General features: G+C 37.0%; 1 protein-coding gene across 1 annotated transcript; it reads right to left on the bottom strand.

The window, feature by feature from the left end:
• Positions 1-4,013: 4,013 nt before the first annotated feature.
• Dab (DAB adaptor protein) lies at positions 4,014-25,048 on the bottom strand. Its single transcript, XM_033345685.2, has 7 exons — positions 24,157-25,048; positions 18,225-18,439; positions 17,778-17,921; positions 14,473-14,625; positions 13,778-14,026; positions 13,419-13,670; positions 4,014-13,135 (listed from the first exon to the last, which is right to left on the bottom strand). The coding sequence occupies exons 1-7, from the start codon at positions 24,191-24,193 to the stop codon at positions 9,029-9,031; spliced, it is 5,157 nt and encodes a 1,718-aa protein (XP_033201576.2). The 5' UTR covers positions 24,194-25,048; the 3' UTR covers positions 4,014-9,028.
• Positions 25,049-26,083: the final 1,035 nt, after the last annotated feature.

Below are 26,083 nucleotides of genomic sequence, written 5' to 3'. Positions count from 1 at the left end.
GAATACAAAGGATGCTTCTAAAAACTAAGGAAGAATTTTTAGATCCGCTATATCTTTCGTATTTTGATCCTTGACTTTATATGCCATTAGTTTTTTTTATATTAGACGATAATCAGAATTAATTACAAATGACTGAAAAATTGTACGCATTCGTAAACGCGATTTCTTTATAAAAATATTTCAAAAGAGAGACTCGACTTCTTGTATCTTAAACTCTATTAGGAGAGCGATGAAATGATTCATAGGTACTTGAAGAACATGTAACGATACTCAAAAATGTATAGCAACTTACTTTAGTCCTACCGCAAAAAATATACATCTTCCTCAAATGGTTTAATTACGCTAACAATAATAATATTTAATAATCTAATTTTTTGTATTTCAAATTTCTCAAAAACGACAGACAAACTCTATAGATATGCTAAAAAATCCTAAAAAATATCATCTTAAATCAAATTTCGGTCCAATTAAAATCTAAATCTATATCTCCTCCGTGCTAAATTAATACACATTCTTAAAAAAAAGAAAAGAAAAAAATATACAAAATCGCTAATTCTGCATTACCATTTTTCCATCGCATAATTTCTCTAGACTCGCGATAATTCGAAGCTGGAGCGAGGCGATCTGTTTTGAAATTCCAACGCGTTTCCGCCGTGTCGTTTTTACTCTTGAACCGGCGACATCGTTAACGTCATCGAGGCGACGCTCGTTTCACTGGCGCGCGCGCTCGTGCACACCAAATGGAGGCCTATCAATATTTCATAAGCCTGGTAAAAAGGGACGAGTGTTTACAGCACGCTAAGCGACGAATCCTCGATCTTGTTCGCCGGTTAGCCGTAAGTGTCTTCCCTCGTCGGAGAAATTTGCATGCGATTGAATTTCAAATTTCAGCCGCTCTGTGCTCTCGTGACCGAAGCTTCGAGCACCTTCGCCCAGTCCTCTTGCTTTCAATCCCGCGCGAAATGAAATTGTTATTAATGTAGTGTCGCGTTGCGCCTCGACGAACTGAAGCTTCTTTTAAAATTCCCGCTTTTGAAGATATTTCACATCGAAGAATATTTTCGAAGAAACGACGATTCTGACTTTTTTCCCGGGGATAAACGATTTGGCTGTATGAAAGAAGGTTTGTTTCACGATCTATTGATTACGCGAGATAATCAATGCTTTTTAGTGATTAATTCGTTATTAACTCGTTTCTAAGATGAGTCTGAATTTCCCATCCCTTCTCACAATCTAGTGGAGAATTTTTAAAACTACATTTTCATGTTTTTCAATTGTAGAAACATCTTGACAGAGAAAATGTTACATCAAATTAATTGTTACAATATAAGTGATTTAATAAATGAAACGGAACATCTGAAGGACCGTACGTTTGTAGCAAAGCGATACGAAAATAACACACACGTCTAAAGACAGGGTTTATTTTCTTTTGGTCTCTCTCGTTAATTTGTAAATTCGATAAAATTCGTATATACTCCTTTTACAAATCTGCCAATATATCCAGATATTTCCGGGTGATAATGTTCTTCGCATCTTTTCATTTTCATCTCTCAAGTTAGAAGCTGTTCACAACACCTATGCGAAACAAATTTTTCAAAAATATATCAATCCTTTAAAATCGTCATAATACACATTCGGATAGTATGGCATAAAATATGCCAACGTTATTCGCGTGCATGCGATTGTACACGACTGGGTATCAAGAAAAGAGAGCGCAACGGGCCAACGATCCCAATTATAAACATTTCTCGTAGCTTTTCAGAGCTACATTTGTCGAAAGAGGGAACGTGTATAGCCGGTGCATTTCATAGTTCACGCACCCTCGGTACACTCTTCACGTTCTCCGACGTATACCGCCTCCATATCGCTCTTGGTCCAAAAGTACTTTTCGTTTTCAAGTGCGTCCGAGCACATGCGGGTTGATTTTCTTCTTTCTTCCCTTTTTTCTCGCCCTCGTTGCGTCACCTTCCGCTCGATGTTTTACAACGATAGGTCAACGGCTAGTATTATGTCAAAGGGAATGCACTTTACTCTTCCCTTCTTTTCTTTTCTTTTTCCTCTTTTTTTCCATTTGTATGGAAAACGTTCCTCTTTGATTAAGAATTAGTAGCATGAGAGGAAGAATCGGATGAAAATAATAGCACAAGCAATAATTGCGAGTTAAGAGTCGAGGAAATGTTGGTCGGTGGAAAATTAAATTAAGTTTAAATAGTTTATGTCGAATTGAAAATAGATGCAATATTAACGAATTGAAAATTACAATTACACCGATGTGTTAAAATTTGTGGGGAAATTGGTGGATTAGAAATGGACTGCAAGTTTGTGTGCGTTTGTGGGAAATTCAAAGTAACAAAAACGCACAAATTGTACGTATTACGCGAAAATAGACGAATTGTCTAAGATGTATTGCGCTTATTCTAATATTCTGCGGAGAAACTAAATTTCTACCGAAATTCCATTCGTTTAATTAGATTTACGGAAATACGAATTTCAATAAAAATCCGCTGCCCATCGTTGAATTACAAATTGAACGAATACTGACGGGTAGAAAATTGAATGAACAAATCAGAAATTGAAAAATTTCTTCGAATTTGATATATCGATGAATCAAAAGTTAAAATCGTACTGCTAGATCAGCAAGCTATTGACGAATTTAAGAACATAATACCAATGAAGTGAAAATTGGAACAGTAGATGCTCGTTTATCCGCACTTGCTTCGTACAAGCAAGTTAACTCTCAACTTCTATCGTCTCAACTGCCTCGTCTGCCAACCTGTTCGAATAAACGACGTTCTACTGTATATTCTTGCCAACAGATATACCCTGTGTCTGTATCATCGCGTCACGTTGATGGCGGTCATCGTCAAATCTGTGATTGACACGAGGTTGCTGCGTAATCGCGAACAAGAAAAGTATTTCGCGGCGGTGTGCACGAAGGTGGCAGTGGTTGGTAGCATGTGAGGGTGCGTGAAAAACGCGAAGAGAAAAGAAGAAAGAAAATCGGCAGAGAGAAAGAAAGAGAGAGAGAGATAAAGAGAACGAAAAGTGACAGAGGGAGTGATAATTTGTTAGCATGCGCGCACCCCAAATGCGCGAAATCCCGTCGAAGTGCGGCTCGTGCGCATTGTTTCCTTGTTTGCCAGGTGTTTCGAGTGCTCGGGCCGAGTGGGGGCCACGCCATTGTTACGAGAAGTCGTGCAACCGCTCGACAAAGCCGACGATCTAATGCTCTTTTATTGTGCATTGTGCTCGGCCAAATCAAGGAACGGGGAGCACGCTAACCGAGGGATCTCCACCCGTTTCGATGCGATAGGGGCGGAGGAGGCGCCTCCGCAGCCACCACCGCTGCCGATCGCAACAAAGAGAAACCCCGTGGTGGAGGTCTTCGAGATCCTGCAGGTTTTTACAGTGTTTACGATGGCACGAGTCCACCGGTATCGATTTAACTCGCCAACAAATCGTTGTTTTTTAATGTTCTCTCGTTTCGTCGTCCTGAGTTTGGATTTTAGTTATTTTAACACTGTAACGACAGACGGGATGGTAGTTTCATAGAGATTTTACGAGTAGTCGAGATCTTTTAGTGAATCAAAAATTTCATTTCGATCGAGAATTCCATTTTAGTTTAAATTGAACGTTAATACTGAACATAAAAAATGCTAGAATTTCTCCCCTTTTTTCGTGTTTCTCTTCAGCGTATATTCTCAATCGTATTTCTACAAGAATTGGTAAGATATCGTTCCGCTGTTTATTAATTTCGTATATTTTTGCGAAACGTTTTTCTGTAATATACTATGGGATTTAAGAAATCGAAGTTGATTTAATACACGTTTTGCATTAGTTCAATATAATTTCACGTATAAAAAGGAAAGATAAAATATACCTTGTAAATTTCAAAACATAATTTCTCATACAATACGAAGGTAATAAAAATGACATCTTAAATTTCATTACCGTTATCGTTATCGCTAGAAAAATTTAATATTCACTGTGCATCTAAATACAAAGATTGCCTATACGTATACGTGTATCGTTTCAAAATTATTTTATCGATCATTTTTCTGAAAGGAGCGTTATACATACCACGCTATCAAGAAATTTTACATCACTTGATACAAATAACGTCAGGAAATAATTCACAAATCACCAAGAAAAAAAAAAAATAAAATAATAGCACGAAACTATACTTACTAGAACTAGCCTTCCCAGAAACGAAGATGGAATACGAATGTGTCGCATGCAAACGATCAAAGAGTCATAGTAGGTTTCTTCCAAAAGAAATTTATTCTGTTCCAACATTTTTAAAGTGAAAATTTATTCGAACGGTTCCGTTCGTTTTAGTGTGGTACTGCGACTCGTGTTCACCGGGAGACTGACAATAATGCACGGAATAAATCGTCATCGCGATATCTGGTCGTATTAAAAACATGACAATATCCCACGATTAATAGCGCATACATAAAGTCACCAATGTATTATCGTATTTTATTATAGCGATGCGGAGTACTGTGTTCTAAACGTCGTCAAATTAGTTTCTTATTCCCCTTTCTTTGCATTTCATAATTGTTACACTATTTACGCTTATTATTCGTGTCCTTCGTCCTGCTTATGGAACTTTCCGTTTTCGCTAATCACTTACACGTCCAGACAGAAATATATATACTCACTTGCTCTATTCAATTACAAGTTTCAAATAATTCCTCTCTTATCGTAAAAATCAAGCGTTTGGTGTAGTTTTATCTTCGTCGTAAATTTTTTCCCTTCTTCCTTGTCTTTCATTTTAAATGTTATCTTGTATAATGTATTAACTACGTTCATGTAAAATCGTAGTCTTTTTCCTCGTAGCAAATCATTCACACCTTTTCACCGTGCAAAAAGGTCTTACATATTTGCTTAAGTACTTTGTTAGCTAAAATCCCTGAATAGCGTTTTCAGTGTTCGCGATATATTGCACAGATGTTACTATTATTATCGAAGAAAGTACGAATTCTTATTCTCGTGGGTGTAGAAATTTCATGGTAATTGAAACGATGTTAGTGGTGAAGTTGCGTGCAATGCAACACATTGGAGGTATATATTCCTTGTGTTTTACAGTGGTTTCTCTCCTTTTCTCGTCTTTTAATCCTTGTGTGATTTATCAGGCATTCATTCCCACATTTTCTTTACAACAGGATACCGTATGCTCTTATAGAAGTATCAAGAAATTAATCCAAAAATTTATTATTTAGACGTTGCTTCGATTTTCGTTTTTGAAACAAACTAATTAAATTTATTGTGATATTCTAAGTGTGAAAGAAATTTCCACCTGGATTTCGTTTCTTTAGTTACGTTCATAGAAATATAAATTCGCATAAACATTCGTGGTCTGCTTGTAATACACGCTTGTCCATTAACTCAGAATACTCGAATGTCCATGTAAGATAGATCGCAACTAAGATGATTTACGAATGAAAATTTGGTAAAGTAATTCTTCGTTAATAGCGCTTATGTTTAGCACAAGTGTAAAAATAGATTCGAAGCTTTGATATTTAAGAGATCTTTTATCAATTTTACGCCGATTCAGTGAAATAAAAATTTTACAAATTTCTATAATTCTTCAAACAAAAAGTGTTAGACAAAGAAATATATAAGCAAATTGAAGCTTCAATATCTGCAACATTTTTTATGAAAGTCTATTTCGAATAATAATGATATTTTGTGATATCTTCATAAGAACATGGAAATTTATTTAAAGAATTATAAAAATGACTACCCGGTTGCTCACACAAGGGTTAATAGTTAATAACGTCGAACATTAATTTTTTTTTTTGTTTTTCATTCAATTAAGCCGCGTTATAATTCAAAATTCAAAATCACGTTATTACAATCTACGCATTAACACAATTATTGCCACTGACGGTTCTCCGTTTGCATTAATAAAGCGAATAACGTTGCGAATGCTACGTAAAAAAATCTTTAGCTTTGGTTAATTGCAATATGCATGTCACACTTTTAATTACAAGTTCACACAATTTGTCCCATTCATTTTAATAAGCATCGTTATATCGATAAACATATTTGTGTAAATTAAAATAAATTTGTCATCTTTTCACGTTTGAATTCTTCACGAGGTAGACAAATGATCAAACAGAAATTCATCGTTTCATATTCGGTGAGTGGAATTGCATGCAAGCTATATTATTGTCAGTAAAACTCTGACTATAATTTATATCCTTAAACAGATCCAAGGTTCCATTAATAAATTAAATAAATAATGAATAATTCGTCGTTTCAAGCGTTAAATGCATTCACCGCAAATTATTAACATCTATCTACGTATAAATAACTGAAATAAATATAAAATATAAAAGTACATATACAATTTTTCTATTGCAAATAAACAATAAATAAAAGATCATTTAAGATTGATTCTATTTGTTGTAAATAAATTGCAATTGTAAACTATCTAGACTGACGGAGATTTTCTTCATTTCGTCTTTTCTCCTTTTTCCCCATTTTTTCGTCTTCGATCGACAATCGATCATCGAATCTACTTTGTCCTTAATAAGGTATCGATTCGACCTACGAACGATGATCGTTCCAGTCAAAAAACGTATAAAAGTCACATTTTCATTCTCCAACGTTCCGAACAATCTAACTATCGAATGAGATCCTCTCAGGCGTTCATTGTTGAAGCTATTGCATCTGAAATTGTTAGGCATTTTTTCGAAAAATTACTTCGATATTTTCTGAAAATGTCTTTCAATACTGTTGTAGTTTTGAAATGATGTAACCCAAAAACGAATGTAATTCACGAAAATATTATTATAAATTTTATTATAGCCATTAATTATAGAACATATAGTTTCTTTGAACATGGATACTTTGTAAAATGTATAAAAGTATAAATAAAATGTTCAGATAAATTATTAATAACATTGGAATACAGGTAAATAAAATATATACACGAATAATATTGAAACGTATTCTTAGAATTTAATAAAAATGTCTTTTGTTTTACTTGTATCGAAAAGAATGTAATTACTAATTCGCTATAGCAAAAAAAGTTTCGAGTACAGAGCATGAAAGTGCGTGAACCAAAATAATTAGTTAAATTTTGCTTTAAGGAGAAACGCAAAAGAACAAAATACAAATTGAAAGATGTCTAACCATTTCAATTGCAATGACTATTGACGATCAAGCCTATATTCTCTATATAATAACCCTAACTCACTCGGACATGACTAGCATCGTGATCGTATGAAACGAACAAAACAAAAACGTGATTGAATATCACAATCAGTTGTAAAAAAAAGTGGAATGCTCATAAGAAAATTTTGGAAGATTTTATAAAAATATAAATAAAACAGAATGTTTCATTTACCAGCATAAAAAAAATTAATTAACTCATGAAACGAAGAAAAGCTTGGTTACCTAATTCTTTCATTAAACGTGACTCAAATTCGATTAACAGGATTAATATAATTTCGCTGGCACGCAAAACGAGATGATAGTCTTTGTCCAAAAAACGTTCAATTCCCGTCTTATTAAGATATTAATATTCGTCTTACGATCAAATTATTAATCATTATAAACGTCAGTCTCATAAACGTCATTGAATCACAGCAGTCTCTGTTTCATTGTTAAAATTATGTATTTTATCATGTGATAGACTTGATATCACTTCAAATGCAGAATACAAATTAAGATAAAACACTGTATAAAAATGAAGTAAACTAACTGAGACTGTCGTGAGCCATCTACGATGAAAATTACCATTCGATCATGGAATATCTGAAAATGCATAATTTCACGTCGACTAAATAAAAATATTGTAAATTAACGTTTAACATAAACTTTACGGAGCATCCCACTTTGCTTCGAACCTAAGCATAATTACACTCTATGGACCGATGATCAGGAATTGAAAGCACGCGTCAAGATTACGGCGAACAATTGGCCATACAAACTGTACCGCACATATACAGACTCCGATCGACGAATCAATTTCGCGCTAACGCCGATATAACATTATGTACAAATTTATTAAAACAATGACTAGCAGTCGGTACGTAGCTCGTACCCCATCGATATCTCGCTATCGATACGTTAAGACGAATCCTCTTCACCGATGGACCTAATAGTGGATCAACCATAAAAGAACGCGTTTATGTCACTTTCAATCATTTCTAGTTCACATTCGCACTATATAATAATAAATCTCAACTAAACAACATATTGTCAGCTATAATGGAGGCAATAAGTATTAATCGTTTGAAAATAACTTTTCAATATATTAATTTTCAAACGAATTTGAACTTCAAAGTCGAAGGATACGATTTTGGAATTCTAAGAAATAAATTTTCTTTATACGCATTTAGAAACTTTCTGGATGGATACGACGTGATAGAAATATTTTTACTTGGAATGTATTTTTTATTCTTGTATGAATGTATGTTTTATTGTTGATGCAATAAAGAAAAAGAGGTTTCATGTTAAGTTGCTACCTGGGTCATCTCTTGATCCGGCACTTCTTTTTAGTATGGGATTAGAAATTAATAAATAGCGAGTAGAATTTATTCAATGTCATTGATTAACACACGTGATCCCTATTATCATCTACAATCGATTGGAGTTACAAAAAATTTCTCAATTGAAACCTAAAATAATTTTCTCTTAACCTCTCACCTCATCACGAGTACTCGAATTCAACCTTTACTAAGCTCTCCACAATTTTAAACAACGGAACGTCATATTCAAGTCCTATTATCGCTTAATAATCTTCATCAACCAACGCTTACTGCCTCCATGATAGTCTAAACCCAACCGAAAAAAAAAACATAGATGGTACGCGATAACAGTCCACCTCTAACTCGAGGACTAAATAGAGCAATGACAGCTCAAAGCCCGGTACGTTCTTGTACAGATAAAGTAAACGCACCTCGTCGAATCACCCCGGCACCATCTCCGAAAACCCGGAACTGACGCATGAAACCTCATCGAAATGTCCAGCACCGTGCTTATTAAGGTAAAACACCTCTCTAACGACCCATCAATCGAAGAAATCGTCATCCCCGAACGGATCGTTCTCCCTGACAAATATATTCACCGATTCTGACTTCCTAATATGCTGATCGTTCCTCGACTTATTGTTATTATTATTATTATTACTTCCAGCAGAGTACTTTCCTTGTCGACCATGATTCTTCAAAGGTAAAGTGGTCGCTCTATGTTCAGAGACGTTGTCTTCCATTTCTGACTTAAAAGCGAACGCATCGTCGTCGTATCTCAAGTGCCCATTGAAGAAAGAATCACGGCTGCCGTCCCCTGATACAAAATCATCAGTCGTCTGATGAGCATCTTTGGATTCACAAGGAAGCTCTTCAGGCGTTTTGGCTTTTTGGTCAGAAGGAAGCCTTTGTCTATCGGGCGAATCGCCCATGCCAGTAGCCGCGAAGGGTAAATCATCTTCGAAGTAACTAGATCTTTTGCTGTAGACCTCGTCCATACCCATCGCTCTCCTGGGAGCCTTCGGATACCTCGTCGTAAACGAAGGACTCTGTGGTGATGGTTTCCGTTCACTGCCTTCAGAACGAATTCGTGGCTCCGCTGTAGCCAGAGATTCCACGGTAGTGGGGTCCACGTGTTCTACAGTTTGGGCAAAATCATCCTCAAATGGACTTTGGGTCTTTGTGTGAGGCTGGCGAGGTTTGTGCCTGGGTATTCTCTTTCGATGAAGACTCTCACTCTTGGTATCTAGTTCCTCGGACCAATAAGGTCTATCCGCCCAGCTGTCATACTCCTGATCGCTACCCCAATAACTTTGACGACTCCTGGAACGTTGCGAAGATCTTACATATGGATCAGAGTCATTATCATTGCACTCGGACCTGGAGGTGCCGAATTTTCCTCGGGATTCAGGGTAGACCATGTCAGTGTTGCGTCCCTCGTTTGCACTATTTGGCCTCTTCGGCCAGTGTCGCTTTCTACCTGATTGATTATACCTTGGGGAATCGTCTCCTGGTCTATCGGAGCCATAGTCTTCGTTCCAAGCTGAAGGATAATCGTGTGGTCGTTCCCTGCTTTCTCTATAGTAATAGTAGCTTTCTCTACTAGGATAGTCAGAATCTGGTGGACCCGTTGATCTCCTACTCCAAAATCTGGCATCCTCATCCCATCGTCTTCTCTCATATTTCCTTCTGGACCACCTATCGTCATCGTCGTATCCCATACTTTCTTGGCTGCCAAACCTATCTTCCTTCCACAGCATCATTTTCCTTTTTCTTTCCTCGTCATAAAAGGGTCCATGCTCGTGTGGCCAATTCCAACGTTGAGGCTTCGATCTGCATTTCCAATGACCCTCATAGTGTTCTTCTTCGTCCTTATACTGCATCTTTCTATGAGGATAATGCTTGGGCTCTTTCTCCCATTGACTCTCATCGTGCCACGGAGAAGAGTCACGAGGCCTGTGTCCGGAATTCTTGATCCACGCAGAATCGCGAGGCTTCTCCATCATCTTATCCCGGAAGCCTCTGTCTCGTTTGCCCCCCGGACCACCTGTTTCCTCGTAGAAGCTCCTATCGCCGAAAGGAGCATCGAATCTTGGATAATGGCTACATCTAAATCTGCCATCTCGTACCCTTCCATTGCTCTCTTCGCTCTCTTCCTCGTCTTTCCACTCATTATCACTGTCGCCTGATTGTTGGTACATGCTTCCTTTGAAAGACGCTTCTCTCTGGAACTCTTTTCCATCAGGAGACCACGGCGAAGTTCTACTAATCGAAGGAGGACAGTCAGAAGGGGGTCTATCTGAAATGAAGAGACCTGTATCGAACTTCGTCCAGCTGCTATCATCTTTACTTTCGTCTCTTTCTGGTTTTAATTCTGTAAATGGGCAGAAGATGTCTTCAGAAATTAGAGACTTGGTTTTTGGTGCGTGTCCACTGCTGCTTAACATTTTAATCTCTTCAAAAATATCCATCCCCATAGAACTCGAGTCTTCCTCATTTTTAGACTGCTTTTTAGGACTGGAAGGTGGGGGCGTGTCAGAAAATAGATTTAGCAACTCCACTTCGGCTGAAGTCTTTTGCTGGGTCGATAATTGAATCACAGGTGACATTCTAGTGGAATTCGGTGTGTCTTCGTCAAGTTGTTTGACTGGTGGTTCTGGTTCGCCTATAATCTCACGTAAAGCCGCGTATTTGTCGCTGGAAATAGATACAGAAGACTTTACCTCAACTTTATTTACTTCAACCAAGGGCCCATTACCCTCTTCTGTAGTTGTTTCTTTTGTTTCTGGTTTATAAGAATCCTCGTTGGATTCGCTAGGTTTGTCAATAGGCTCGGGTTCTTCTGTTCTCTCCTCAATGTCGATTATAGTTTTCGTTTTGTCAGATTCCTCTTCTTCTTGTTTCGTCAATAAATCTGTCGGTACTTCAGGCTCTGTCACTGGTTCTGTTTTACTTTCTAGTTCAATTGACTGAATCTTTTCAAATGTCAAACTTGAAGAAAGTTCAGTCATGTCTTCAGACTTTACCTCAATTTGTTCGTCCTTAGTCAGATCCTCGTTACTAGGCGGAAGTTTCACCGTTAGATTCACCAGAGTAGCCAAAGTTTCTGATCTGATCTCTTCGCTAGTTTCTTGATGCTGACTAACTAATTCAAACTCCTCTTTTGTCACTTCCTCTTCCTCCGCGAATTCTTTCATGACGTTCTCTTCGTTCTTCTCCATCTGTTCCAGCTCCAACAGTTCTCTAAAAACAGCGTACTTATCGTAAGTAGCATCCTGCTTGGTCTCCTGGTCGATGTTCGTTTTAGTAAAAAGCTGTGGCTCGTTGAACGGCTTCGGTTGCACCATGCTAGATACGGGTTGTGCTTGCACGGCACTGACTTGCTCTTGCTTTATAGGAACTGGTTCCTCGCTATCGCTGGCAGCAGCTTCCTTGGCTGAGAGAGTGGCCAAGCACTCAGTCAACTGCTGAAGAGTTAGACTAGTCAACTCCTTTACAGTCATCCCTAAACTGCTCGCCAATTCATCTAAATTGGCAGACGTTAATTGGCTTAGAGTGATATCCAACGAAGGTTTCGTCTTTTTGGGTCCAGTCGTCGAACTGGAAGTGGAAGTGAAAAACGAGGACAAATTCGTGGTGGGTACCATAGAACTAAACGAGTCCTCGAACGCCGACGTGGTCATCACGCTTATCAAATCCGATTTGCTAGACAACTGAACGGGCGGACTGAAATTGTCATCTGACTGACTCTTCGCGTCCCTCGACGGACTCATATTCCTGTCGCTTGTCGCCACGGGCTCCCTTTCAGGGAAATCGTAGTGGAAGTATGTATCTGTGTGCGGCGGCCTTGGAGGAGGCTTTACAACACCCCTGACGCCCTGCTTCTTCGGTGGCAGAGGAGGAGGGTTGATTAGAATGTTAGCGATTCCTCGAGGAGGAGGTTCAGGTACGAGTTCCAGTTCCGCGGACGAAGTGGATAGTCTGGAATTGGCATCGGAGGGACAAGACTTTAGTGGAGATGCTGGTGAATCGCTGACTGTCGAGAAATCTACTGGGAACGGTTTGTCCATAGATGGTACTTTGCTGCCTGTGATATCAATATCAAATTCTTTCTGGCGCGTAGTTTTTATGGGACTGGGAAGCTTTACCAAGCCATGCGCAGATTCTGTGGAGTCTTTGTCTATTCTACCGAGCAGAGAAACGCCTACGGAAGTGGGAATAGTCGAGATTGCAGAGGATTTCGAGGTAGAAGAGTCTTCAGGAGGCAAAGACACAGAAAGGGGTTGATGATGAGTCGTTCTAGGCGTCATATCCGATTTTCTGGACGAATCACTGCGCGTGAAAACGGATTGAATCGCCTCGTTTTCGTCGAATCGATCGAAATTCGCAAAGTTTGTGTCCTCGAATTGATTTTCTTTGGGAACTATGTCGTTTCGTGGTTTCACTGACTCTATGGGTTCTGAGAGAACGTTAAAGTTCGTTGGGAACGTGTCTGCCGAATTAGTAGACACTAAATCTTTTAACACTTTCTTGGGAGGATTCTTCAGGTGCTGGAAGAAGTCCTTCTTGTCTACGTAAGGTTTTATTAAACCGGTTCCTAGCGGGTCCAACTCCGTGAACACGTCTATTTGTGGGCTCTTGGCTTGGGTCTGTAACAATTATCAAATACAAAGTATTTAATTAAAAACTTAAGTAAAATGACAGAGAGTTGATAGACAGTTTGGAAAGACTTCATGAATCAAAATCGATAATTGTGACCGATCATATAGTAATAGAGCAACCTGTCTCCTTAATGTTTTCAAAAAATGAACAGTTTTAACTTAGAGAACTTACACAATAATTATATTATTTACAGTCCGAGTTAAAATATTCGAAATAATTTATTCTCTCTAACACCACTATAATATTAATGTATATATAATAAATATTTACCTCTTCCACTTCCTTTTTAACCGGCGTATTTTTAGCCGAACTGGTGAGCTCACTGTCACTAAAGAGATTCTCGGTTTCTTTGTCGAACCACTGAATTGTACTTTGAAGTGGAGGGGTCTTGCTAGTCAGAGTGGTCGCTGGACTCGACGTGATCGACGATTGGGTGCCTGGAACCGTTTGTTGTCGCTCTAGGTGGCCTCTTTTAGAGGATGATGGTGGTGGTGGTAGAATTGCTCGTACAGTATCTTCGAGCTACAAAAATACACAAAGAATGTTTTAAACAAAACATATTATTTTAACGAAATAATCTAAAAAATAAGAGCATTCTAGATATTAAAGCTGACTAATTTTTTACATACCTTCATATTCGCGAAAGAATCACCGAATGGATCGGTTTCAAAGAGATCGTCAGCGGAAGGTGGTGGATTTTCAGGGGTAATTTTGTCCATGTGATGGATACCTTGCTGCAGAGAGTCCAATTCGAATTGTATATCTAATAAATCCCTAATAACGCCACTTTGAGGCTCGTTTCGTTTATCAGTTGACTTATCCGCCTCCGAATTAGCATTCCTTACCCGAAGAAGAGAGGACTCTGATCCTGCTGCACCCTGTCACAAAACGATTTAACAATATTAAATATTTAATAATGAAATTGTTCTAAAATTGTATATTTTACATGTTACAAAGTGGGGGTGCATAAATTTCCAGCCAGATCAGTTTTTCACTTTATATTTCAAAAGTGACATTTTAAAGAACTTTAACTTTAGCATCAGAATATAATCATATACTATACACAACTTTAATATTATATAACAGCATAACGATATTAATTTGTTATCCTGTTCGTTTGCTATACCAAATATTGGTTATAGCTTATTTAGATACTCGAAATATACATAAGCAAGGAAGTGGCCCGAAACTTTCGCACATCACCGTATAATAAATTCAATTAAAATATAATAAATTAAATAATAAATTAAACATTTAAAACTAGCGACTGTTATTGAAAAGACCGTGGAAATACAAATATAGTTAAAAAGGAAATGACAATTACTTTAGTGTCAGGGGTAGGTTCGACAAAGATGCCAGTGGTATGAAATTTAATAACGTTTATAGCGTTCTGCTCTAAGTGCTGCTTCGTTAGCTCGATCTCCTTCTTTTTTAACTCGAACACCACTTGAAACAAGTCTCGCATCGCGATTACCACCTGCAATAAAATTTTTAAGTAAAAATGCTTTTACAATGCAGGAACTTGAAGTATTTCATTAATATAACCAGGTACAAAAGTTTGCTAATAAAAGCAAACAATTTTACTTCAACCGAAAACTAAAACAGAGACACGATATAAAAATGTCAAACGCAAATTCTTATTACTTTAGAAATACCTTCCGATTCAAACACGCTCCCAAATAATGGACAGTTGAGAGTTACGTCCTGTGTTCTACCGATATACTAAACGCGCCTGACTATGTACGGTCCGCAGTCACTTATGGCCTATTCCCCTTCTATTACGTGTTTCTCTCTCTTACAGTCTAGACACTTGGTCAGCCACATCATCAGCTCTCTCTCTCTCTCTCTCTCTCTCTCGCTCTCTTACATCTATCGATAACCTTTAACCCGTTTAATTGCAAAACATTCTAATCGGTGAAATTTCGTGTAAACGTCATACAATGTTCTAATAATATTACTACGAGCACGATATTTTAAACACTAAAATATACGTAATTAGACTACTGCTTTGACCTTTTCTTACGTAAAATCAAGTAAAATAGGCGAAGCTGCGTATACTACGTGTATCGATATTCATCGAAAGCTTTTGCTATTTTCGTTGTAGCCCAATTAAAAATTAATTCTTCTACGAAATTTAAAAAATGGGAAGATAATGGAATTCCACAGGCTCTTGCTTATTAAAGAATGAAGAACACTCACGGTGTTCACGAAAGAAAATCGCATCTTGTTGGAAATATCGGGAAACCACAGTGACGTTTCAAATAACATTGAGATTCGAGCGTAGAAATGTTTGAAGTATAGTGAAAGACCTTCTGAACGCTCTTATTAAAATCCTTGGGAAGGGTACGGCTAAGCTTGTAGATATAAGAAAATAACGCCAGAACTACCGACGATCAAAGTAAGTAATGGAACTTATATCAAAGAGATGCAAATGAAAGGTACGTGTAAAGATACCCAATTCAAACAAATATACTTTCATCCATGTACTTTCCAAAAAATCATTCAAATTCCCAAAAATTCCATTAATACAATTGAAGTTTCCTCTTCCTTCTTCTTTTCTAACTATCCTAATCGTTCCAGTGTTAATACACGTATCTGTCAAATCGGTTTGCTGCACAAAGCAGAAATGGAGGAAATTGATGTGATTGTGTAGACATCAATTCATATCGCATGTAATACAAGCATCAATTTCAGTGAGTGGAGTTGACCTGTGAATCGCTCATATATTGGATTGGCAACTAAGTGATTGCGGATTTTGTCGTTACCACCTAATGACAAAATCCGCAATCACTTAGTTGCCAACCTAATAGTACTATTCAGCTTAATCCTTTGAATCTTTCCTCTGTTTCAAAAATACAGGGTGGTTGGTAACTGATGGTACAAGCGGAAAGCGGGTGATTCTACGCGAAAAAAGAAGTCGAAAATATAGAATAAAAATTTAAAAATTTCAGAATGTAAAAAATTAAAAAAATAACGTCAATCGAGACAACGATCTACAGTGAGATCTGTTATAACGAGACGTGATAAAGTGCACGCGTACCGAGCGAAAATTCAAAGTCGATTTTCTCAAAAACAAAGCCTCAAACGAAAAATTGTTATTCTATATTTTCGACTTCTTTTTTCGCGTAGAATCACCCCCTTTCCGCTTGTACCTCCAGTTACCAACCACCCTGTATACGCGTACCAAGCGAAAATTCAAAGTCGATTTTCTCGGAAACAAAGCCTCAAACGAAAAATTGTTATTCTATATTTTCGACTTCTTTTTTCGCGTAGAATCACCCCCTTTTCGCTTGTACCTCCAGTTACCAACCACCCTGTATATCTATTAAATTTTAAAAATATATCCCCATCCAGCTGCGTGAAAAGAGGCGTATTGCAAAATGGAATAGAGAAAAGAGGAAAAATGAAAAAAAGAGAGAGAGAGAGAGACGAGGGCCACGAAGAAATTGCAATCTCTTTGAACGAGTACGAAGGGAATCGCGTATAATCGAACAACAATCTCCCGCGGTGTATCGTTAGGGCGGCAGACTGAATCCTATAATGCAATTATTTACATACCCCTGCGGAATTACCGGAGCTACCGAGGTCGATATTGCTTCTCCGGATTGGACAAATATCATTTTAGATCCCCTTGCCTCGGCAAAGCGAATCGTTCACGATAAATGACACGGTTGTAGACCCACGTTTAAGGATCGTACTCGCGCACGAACGGCTCTCCTATCGAATCAACGCGTACCAACCTTGTTCTTTTGTTGTTTCTCAAAGGCAATATCCGTGCCGGTGACGATATAATACCGGGCTGTTCTTGCGTTCATCGCCTCTCGCTTTTTATCGATCACACAGACTAAACGGTTTCTTTATGTCGACTGTGGCTCGCTAATTATTGTTAATTTTTTAAACTTTCGACGAACGTGCGTTGTGTGAGGTATAACGCGAATTATCGTAGCGTAGACGTTAGCGTTTAGTCATCGTTGTTCTTAGTAGCTTGAACTCGGCAATTGAGGATTCCCGGAGAGCGAATTTAATGATCGTAGGAAATTGTTGATTAATTTCATTTTGATTGCCTACATGAAGTTAACTGTTTCTAGTCGAGTAATTTCATATTACTCGTTGGTAAAGTAATCGATAAGGTACATTAGCAGATAATTAGTGCAAATATTTCAAAGGTATTAGGATATAAGTAGAATAAAATTGTAATTCTGCTTGTAGGAGAGATATGAATATAATATTGCTAATTATAAAATCTAGTAGGAAATGTAGCATTAAAATACGTTTATAACGTGATAGGAACTTATAGTGATTAATCGTACGTGTAAAAATTCATAAATTTCGTTAAATTAACCATTTAAGAGATAGTACGATTTAAGAGTAATACACCAACTTGTCACTTTTTCTAAATTTTATTTTACCTGTTTCCCATTCTCTTATTATACTTCATTTATAAAAGTTATTATTCAAACATTAAATTAAGATAAGAATTATACACAAATTACAATCTATTGATCTTACCAACGAGCGAACGAGGAATAGCAAAATCAACTTTTCACGATCGATATTTAGATCTCATAATTTTTCTGATTAGCGCGATAGAGGATAAGATGCAATCGATGAAAACTGTGAAAAACTTACTTGACTTGCTGCCTTATCTGTCTTGATGCCAAAGAAACGATGACCCGTGTCTGGTGACCCAAAAATATATCCAAAGGCCCTCGAATCGCTCATGTCCTGCGCGATGAAAGATATCTTATGTACAGGATGGTGATACAGACAGTCCTGGAACAAACAAATTTTGATCATGTAAAAAACTATCCATTTTATGTACATATACACAAAAGTAACTAAAAAGATATTTTATTACTAAAATTTAAAAAATATTTTATTTTAATTGAATAAAACACTGCTAAAAGATTTGGTTACTTAAAAAAAAAAAAAAAAATGTGATATTCAATCTTTGAAAAATGTAATCCTTGACGAATATTTCTCTCTAAAAAATTAATATTTTACTTTTATCGTTTCTTATCGGATATTTATTTTATTATGAAATTTGTTATGGTTGTCATTTTTGAGAGTCATTACCCCAGACTTCTCGTCCCGCAAGCGTAATCCATCGATGCTGACCTGAACGGCGATTCGTTGTTTGTGTTCACCGGCAGCTCGAATCGCCATCTTCAGATCCGCCAAAGCTGCTTGGCACATCCGGTCCCCGCGTGCTTCCGATACTTCCAATATGCCAATCAGCTTCGCCTTGAACGACACACCCTCCCCAAGAAATCGGGTTGGTTCGTTCTTGACTGCGAAACAAGCACAAACAACATTATTTATATCGTTTCAACAAATAAATGTTTTTTCCAATTAAGAAATGAAGAAAAAAAATTGGACAGCATTCGTAATAAATCTCTGCTACGATTTAAAAGAGTGGAACTATTTCTCGAATAACAAGCAGGAATATTTTTCGAATAATAAGTAGCAATACTCGGCATTTCAACTCCAAGCCGAGTAAATGAAAAAGTTCCATTGAATAAAATTTCCATAAGGAGAAAGAATTCAATCGTAAGAGCGTTATTTATTCATTATGAAAAATATTGCTTGCAATAGATTTAACTAATTATTTCCCTGAAAACAGAAATACTTCCTCCGAAATGTAAAAATACTAATAATACCTATTCTATATTTGAACTTTAACCTCGATGAAAGAGGAAATATTGAAACGAGTTTGTAAATTTCGATAGAGAAAAAGGGACAACTTATATAAGAGCTTCATTCGTCCAATGAAAAATCCACAAGCTTTCGCTTATTTTCGAAAGTGAAAATACTTATCCCTCTATAGGTAGTAATAGCGTTTCGAACGATCCTAAATTAAATAGAAAAAAAAGTTTTAATTAATATAAATATCGATAAGAGTAGAAAGAGAATGTAAATCGGTAAATTACCAACAAGTCTATCGAGGAATCTAAATCGCTACTTCCTTCTAAACGATTTCGTAAATCATTCGCAAAAGTAGAATTGCTCCTCTCATTACAAGTAGTACTACTCAGTGTTTCAACCCTATGCAATTCCCTACACACTCGAGAATTATTAAATAATGTTTCATCTACCGATGTTGATGAACGAAGATTCGAAGATCGAATTATTATTCGTAGGAAAGGAGAGGCGAGTAACAGGAAGGAGAAATAAATTGCTTATCCGAAGGATACTCGAAAGGATTCTCGTTTGATGCTTTCGCCGGGCGAACTGATCGTGTGGTCGATCGATATTAAGTTGAAGAGGCTTGAAACCATTGCCAACGGATCGTTTCGAATCCCCGCTGTTTCGAGTTCGATAATTCGATAGAATCACGTCGTACGGTATTCAACTTGGTCCCGGCTTCAACCAGACCGCACGCAGGGATATTAAAACGAGCACCAACCGCGACAGATCTCGCGTTACTTTGTTAGTCGTTGCACGGTTCTTCTATCCTCTATCCGCTGGAAAATTGATCTCGTTATGCCTATATAATACAGCCAGTTGCTGACGAATTTAAGAATAAAACGTTGACGATTAATTCGAAATTAGACGAGAGGAATCGCGTTCACGTCCGTTTTCGTCGTGATCTTTAAATTATCTGATATTTCGGCACTTTGCTTCGAAATATCAAATTATTGGATTCAATTCTAATCGTGGAGTAATCTTACTTTATAAAACTGGATGTCAGAGCTCTCGAAACTTGTCGTTTTATTTCTATCTGTCTCAAACTACATCCTTCAGGTAGTGGTGTATTAAGAACGAGATATAAAAATGCATCTTATTCTGCAAAAAAGAAAAAAAGAAAAAAAACGTAAAATGTTTTCGACTACGAACGATAGCAACGATCAAATTCAGAAACTAGAATATCAAAGTCGACAACGTTCTTATAAATGTTGATACTTCGTTTCGTTTCATAAGATACGTTCTCATCTCATAAAATTCTCAAATATCCTGATATATTCTCTATCGCTTTATCATTTCACCAACGAATAAACAACTGCTTTCGGCAGCTTTCAATTGCTATTAAACATACACCATCGCTACCCTACAGTCATCTCGACCATCATATAGAAAATTCTCTCTTTCAATCATCAAGCAGGCATCCCCTCGCGAGTCTTAATCTCTGGCCACTCGTACCTCCTCGATTTGCCTTTCTACAGACAATTTATCGAAATGTCCGTGCACACCCCATTCTAACATGAACGCGTACAGCTTCTTTAACGCACACTTTGCACGACCCCTCGCGACTTTAATGGCCACTAGGCACACCGGCGCATTTGTTTGAACGTACTCGTGCGACTCGAGTGGAGAACGCCAACTGTCGATACTCGAGCTTCTATCCGGATAACCAATTCATGCCCTTCCCACCCCCTCAATGCGGTCACCTTTGTACGCCCTTTGTATCCCGTTCCAGTCCTTGGTTTTAGTCGATGCACGCTACCTATTTAGCCTAACACTGTCACAACTATACTACGTGATAGTACGTCAAAATATTGATCGAACGAGTAGCATCGTAGATCGATAAGGCGCACACGGTAACTACAAAAATATTTGTACACCGCTATATCTATTATGGCATTTGTATACTAATTAATTAGTCTATCGCTGTCACAACTATGCCGCGTCATGGTACGTGAAAATATTTATCGAAGGAATAGCATCATAGATCGATAAGACTCATACGGTAACTACGAAAATATTTGTACACCGCTGCATCTATTATCGTATTTGTATACTAATTAATTAGTTTATCGCTGTCACGACTGTAGTACGTGATACGTAGCAAGTAAAAGTATTGGTCGAGGGAATAATATAGATCGTTAAGATGCATCTTAAGGGTATAAAACTATTTGTACGCTGTATATATTGTTGTATTTATATACTAATTAATTAGTCTACCGCAGTGACAATTATACTACGCGATGGTATTGGTGGAAAGAATAATGACGAATCGATAAGGTACCTACAGTGGCTACGTTTATTCTTGTGTTTATATACTAATTAATCAGATTCTACTATAATAAATTTAGTACCAGAGGTGGAATTAGAAATTAGAGGATATATAGTGATAACTATTATTCGAATGATCTTTTATAAGACATTACGAGGAATTTTTAAAGACATTTTTTACAGATAATTAAAATAAAGCAACAAGAAAAAAAATATTAGAATAAAACATAAATCATTGCCTGATGAATATTTTGACCAAGAAATAGCTTAAGACATAGGTAGGATAATTTTTAATTCATACAGAGTTATAGCGGAGTAAAATTGTGCCACTGTTCGAACGATTCTCTATCTTTGTGAATAACTAACTGCTCTCCTTAGTTCAAATTTTCAGTCTTCTTTTTCGTTTCTCGAGATATGTTGAACTACATGAAGTTTCCCCTGTATTTCATTTTCTAAGCCAAGTTATATTATATAGGGTAGTTGGTAACTGGTGGTACAAGCGGAAAGGGGGTGATTCTACGCGAAAAAAGAAGTCGAAAATATAGAATAAAAATTTTTCGTTTGAGGCTTTGTTTCCGAGAAAATCGACTTTGAATTTTCGCTCGGTACGCGTATACAGGGTGGTTGGTAACTGGAGGTACAAGCGGAAAGGGGGTGATTCTACGCGAAAAAAGAAGTCGAAAATATAGAATAACAATTTTTCGTTTGAGGCTTTGTTTCCGAGAAAATCGACTTTGAATTTTCGCTCGGTACGCGTATACAGGGCGGTTGGTAACTGGAGGTACAAACGGAAAGGGGGTGATTCTACGCGAAAAAAGAAGTCGAAAATATAGAATAACAATTTTTCGTTTGAGGCTTTGTTTTTGAGAAAATCGACTTTGAATTTTCGCTCGGTACGCGTGCACTTTATCACGTCTCGTTATAACGGATCTCACTGTAGATCGTTGTCTCGATTGACGTTATTTTTTTAATTTTTTACATTCTGAAATTTTTAAATTTTTATTCCATATTTTCGACTTCTTTTTTCGCGTAGAATCACCCCCTTTCCGCTTGTACCACCAGTTACCAACCACCCTGTACAGGAAATAATTGTATTATAAACAAAATAATGGCTCGCTATAGTATATTGGATGAGAAAAACGGAAGATGACACAGTGCTGATGACAAAACTTCAAGTTTCTTCATTTTCGAAGTGATAGGTATAATACTTTAACTAATAATTAATACGCTGTAAACAAACTTCTACTTTTGTACATGATATTCTTCGAGATTCAATTATGGTCGAAATTGAACGCTAAAATAAACCAATAACAGATCCATAGAAATTAAATTTCTCTCGTCACAAAGAAGATATTTCGGATTTACGTGTCACAAGAACATCGTCGATTGTTTTGTCGATACAGAAATATCGCAGGAAACTGCTTGACGTGGTAATTTCAGTGGTAAAGTACTTCATAGATCAGAAATAATAATTTGAGTTAGTACGTTCAATCTTCTATTAAGTTGTCACCAGACAATTCAGAATGTGCATCAAGTGCGAACATGTTGGACGTAACCTAAAATTTCTAGTAAATTCTGTGCTTTTGCGTGTGCGTGTGCGTATGTGTGTGTGTGTGTGTGTACACAGAACTTCCAAAATTACCGAGTTATTCTCCAAAATCTTCGTTAATTTTAATTACCGAAATTCTTAGATAGATTATTAAGTAACTTTTAATAAGTCTCATACGTTATTAAGATGACGTTTACTCGAAAAATTCGTTAGTCACATATTGCACATAGTTACTCAGCATTGTTTATTTGCTAAAATCATGGCATTGAAAAGTATAAGAACTTACATGTATTCGAATGTTATGTAACAATTTTGAAAAATTCTTATAAACGGTCATTACAGTCATATTAATACAAAATTTAACATAATAGTATACTATATGAACAATAATCTTAATAATATGTATTAACAATGTAATATTTATAACATTTTTCTCTAATTAAATTGGTATTTGTATGTACGATACTCTTACTAGATAATATTTCACATATTCCCTTTTTCCAAACATTACGTCACAGCTTGTCTATTGTCAGCCACAATTATCTAAAACAAGTTTTACTTTAAGGAAACGTGATTTATCGGTTACACTCTATATCTATTATATTTCCGTTCTTACTTATATGCATAGGACATGTCTATATTAACTCGAACAGAACATTATTAACTAAAAGATAAAAATGAGCAAATATAAAAGTCACGTTACATTTTAAGAGTAACTCATCTTTATCTAATCTCTTTATTTTTATGTACATTCAACTTATATTTCGATTTCGCATTGAAATTTTCAATAAATATATCCTGAGTATACATGTTTAATTCAATTCACTTATCTTTTGAATCTGAAATGTTCAAACTCAATGAATTTAAAGCGAAGGATCAAAATTGTTGCCACGTAGAACTAATTGTCAGAAGTAGTATAATCCTTAATATGAGGTGTCCGAAATATGTGGTGCTGCCATCTGTTAGCGGTGCCACGTACAAACAAACAAATCAACAAACTACGTTACCACGGTCGGTAAATTATAAGTCTGTAATGAAAGCTCGCGCGAAAATCACAAAATTAACAGTGTCGTCCCCAACAAAAGCACCCAGCATTCCATCAGCTCCTTCGGAACTGTGCGGTTCACGTATTTATTCAATACATTCTACGTTATTCATGTACGAAATTAATCTGTGTGGCCCAAATCGAGCAACCGTCATCTTTCTCCCTCTTACAGAATAGGGAAGCCATATTCCAAAGCTCCCTTTGACCGATCTACAGGGTGATATCACACAACGTAATTCTTACGAGAACGTCGAAGATCCCACGAAACAGGCTGAGACTATCAGAGGCCACATAACTCGCCGATACGTATATCACAATGTATACACCAGATACACAGGACGACGTCAATACCGCACGAGTTTAGTGGTATCCACGAGAAACTTGCGTAAATTCGTTTACGGGGGTGGCTTTTATTTTCTTTTTCTCTCCCTTTCTTTTCTTACTTTTTTTTTTTTACTCACACTTGCACGGACTGTTTTTCTTCCGTAAGGTCTGCATCGATAGTCCCGTGTAGGCGACGAGAAAGTATCGGATATAGGAGAGGAGAATGCTACCGATCTTCTCTCTCGGCGCACCCTCGGCCGCCGTACTATCGTGGATGGAATTCTCAACACAGACACATGTCGCTCACACGTCTCTTTCTCCCTCTGTTTCTGCGATTCCTCTTCTGTCGCGCTTTCTTCCCGTTGCTCTCCCACTCGTTCGCTCCTTCTCCGTCTGTCTCTCTCCGTTCACTCCCACTACCCTATTCCCCTTTCACCCCCGCGACCTATCTTGTGCCTCTTCAGCTATCCTGGCTGGCCGTTACTCTTCCGTTACTCCCTCTGTCTCCTTCGATTCGTGTATTTCCACAGGAGTATGAGGCTGGCACGTTTCACGTACGGTCGGTACTTCCTGTCCAGGAACACGGTCCACTTTGTCCCAAACACGCAGGGAAAACGCCGAGAACTTGTCTAGATACTGTCCGAAGATCGGTTTCTCGCGGTACACGCGCGTCACGTAAAAATACGGAGGAAGTAACAGCTGCCTCTGCCGGCACGGGTCACCCATGTTAGCCTCTCTTATTGATCAATAATATACCATCTAGTACGTGGCGTCGTCGCTTCGGGGCCACAGAGAACATTTCCCGCTTCATGCGCGCTTTTCCACGCCGAATCTACACTCTTCTATTTCATCCCCTAGTGTTTTCACTATCCGAAAGCGAGAAGCTACTTCTCAAATGTTGATTTTTCTGATAACGAATTATAGTTGTATATATATCGATTAGATTATTCCTTTTTTTCCCACAATTTGGATATCGACTGAGAGGACATATCGATGGGTACGCTGTTTTTATACTTCGTGACAACCTTCATTGCGGGGTGGCGCAACTGCAAATGATGTCGTGGCGTTCGTGATACCTCTCCATCTATGGTTGGCTGTTGCCAGCTACTGTTGCGCGAGGAAGACGGAAAATTAAAAATTACCATGTCATTGCGTGGTAATATGTAATTACTGTTTGGGATAGGTCGATAAATGCCGACCATTTTCTTCATTGTTCTCTTTTACAATTCATCGTTTAATATTACAAAAGAATCGGATTGATGGTGGTGCAGTTGTGTATAAGAGTGGACTATTTTATCCTAGTGCATTACAAAGTATTTATACAATCAGATTTTGTATTTTCTTGTTGGCATATTATTAGCAGGAAAATATACTGTTTATTAATTACAAGGGATTAAATAAATGTTAATTATTTCATATAAGATCGATGCAAGCGAAATGTTGAATACAATTCAATGTCGAGCATTGTACTGAATTTATTCAATTTATTTCCATTTGATTTTAATACAATTAAAAACGAATGTTCCCGCGAGGTGGTGGGTCATAAACGAAACAGATTCGATAGGGATGTGAAGTTTGAATTATGTACACATATATGTGTCTTATCCTAGTGACGATAGATGGTACTGTAAATTTGCGCGGAAAAATTGAATCTTTTCTAGAAGGAACGAAGTATACTTTTTGTATTCACTTCTTGGATAAAAATATAAGATAAATAATAAACAATGAAGTTTATGTAACTTTAGTATCTTTTGTACATATTGCAAATTTTAATTAGATATTCATTAATTTTATTCAATTTAGTTCTTTGAATCAATCATGCACATTGAATGTTAAAAATTACTAAACAACTACTAAGAATTTTACAAAATATATTTGCGTTATATTATTTATTGCGATAATTTTGAAGAAAATGCAATTTGTTTATTTTTAAACAATAAAACAAGATGAATGTTTGTACGATTTATATAAAAGGAAACTCATTAAAATAAAGAATTATGAATTAAAAATTGAAAAAATTATAATTTTTATTTCTTATAAATAAATATCAGATATATATATATA

This window comes from Bombus vancouverensis, chromosome 9 (assembly GCF_051014615.1).
Source record: "Bombus vancouverensis nearcticus chromosome 9, iyBomVanc1_principal, whole genome shotgun sequence".
In the NCBI taxonomy this organism is placed as follows: Eukaryota; Metazoa; Arthropoda; class Insecta; order Hymenoptera; family Apidae; genus Bombus; species Bombus vancouverensis.
This window is presented reverse-complemented; position numbering and strand designations above follow the sequence as displayed.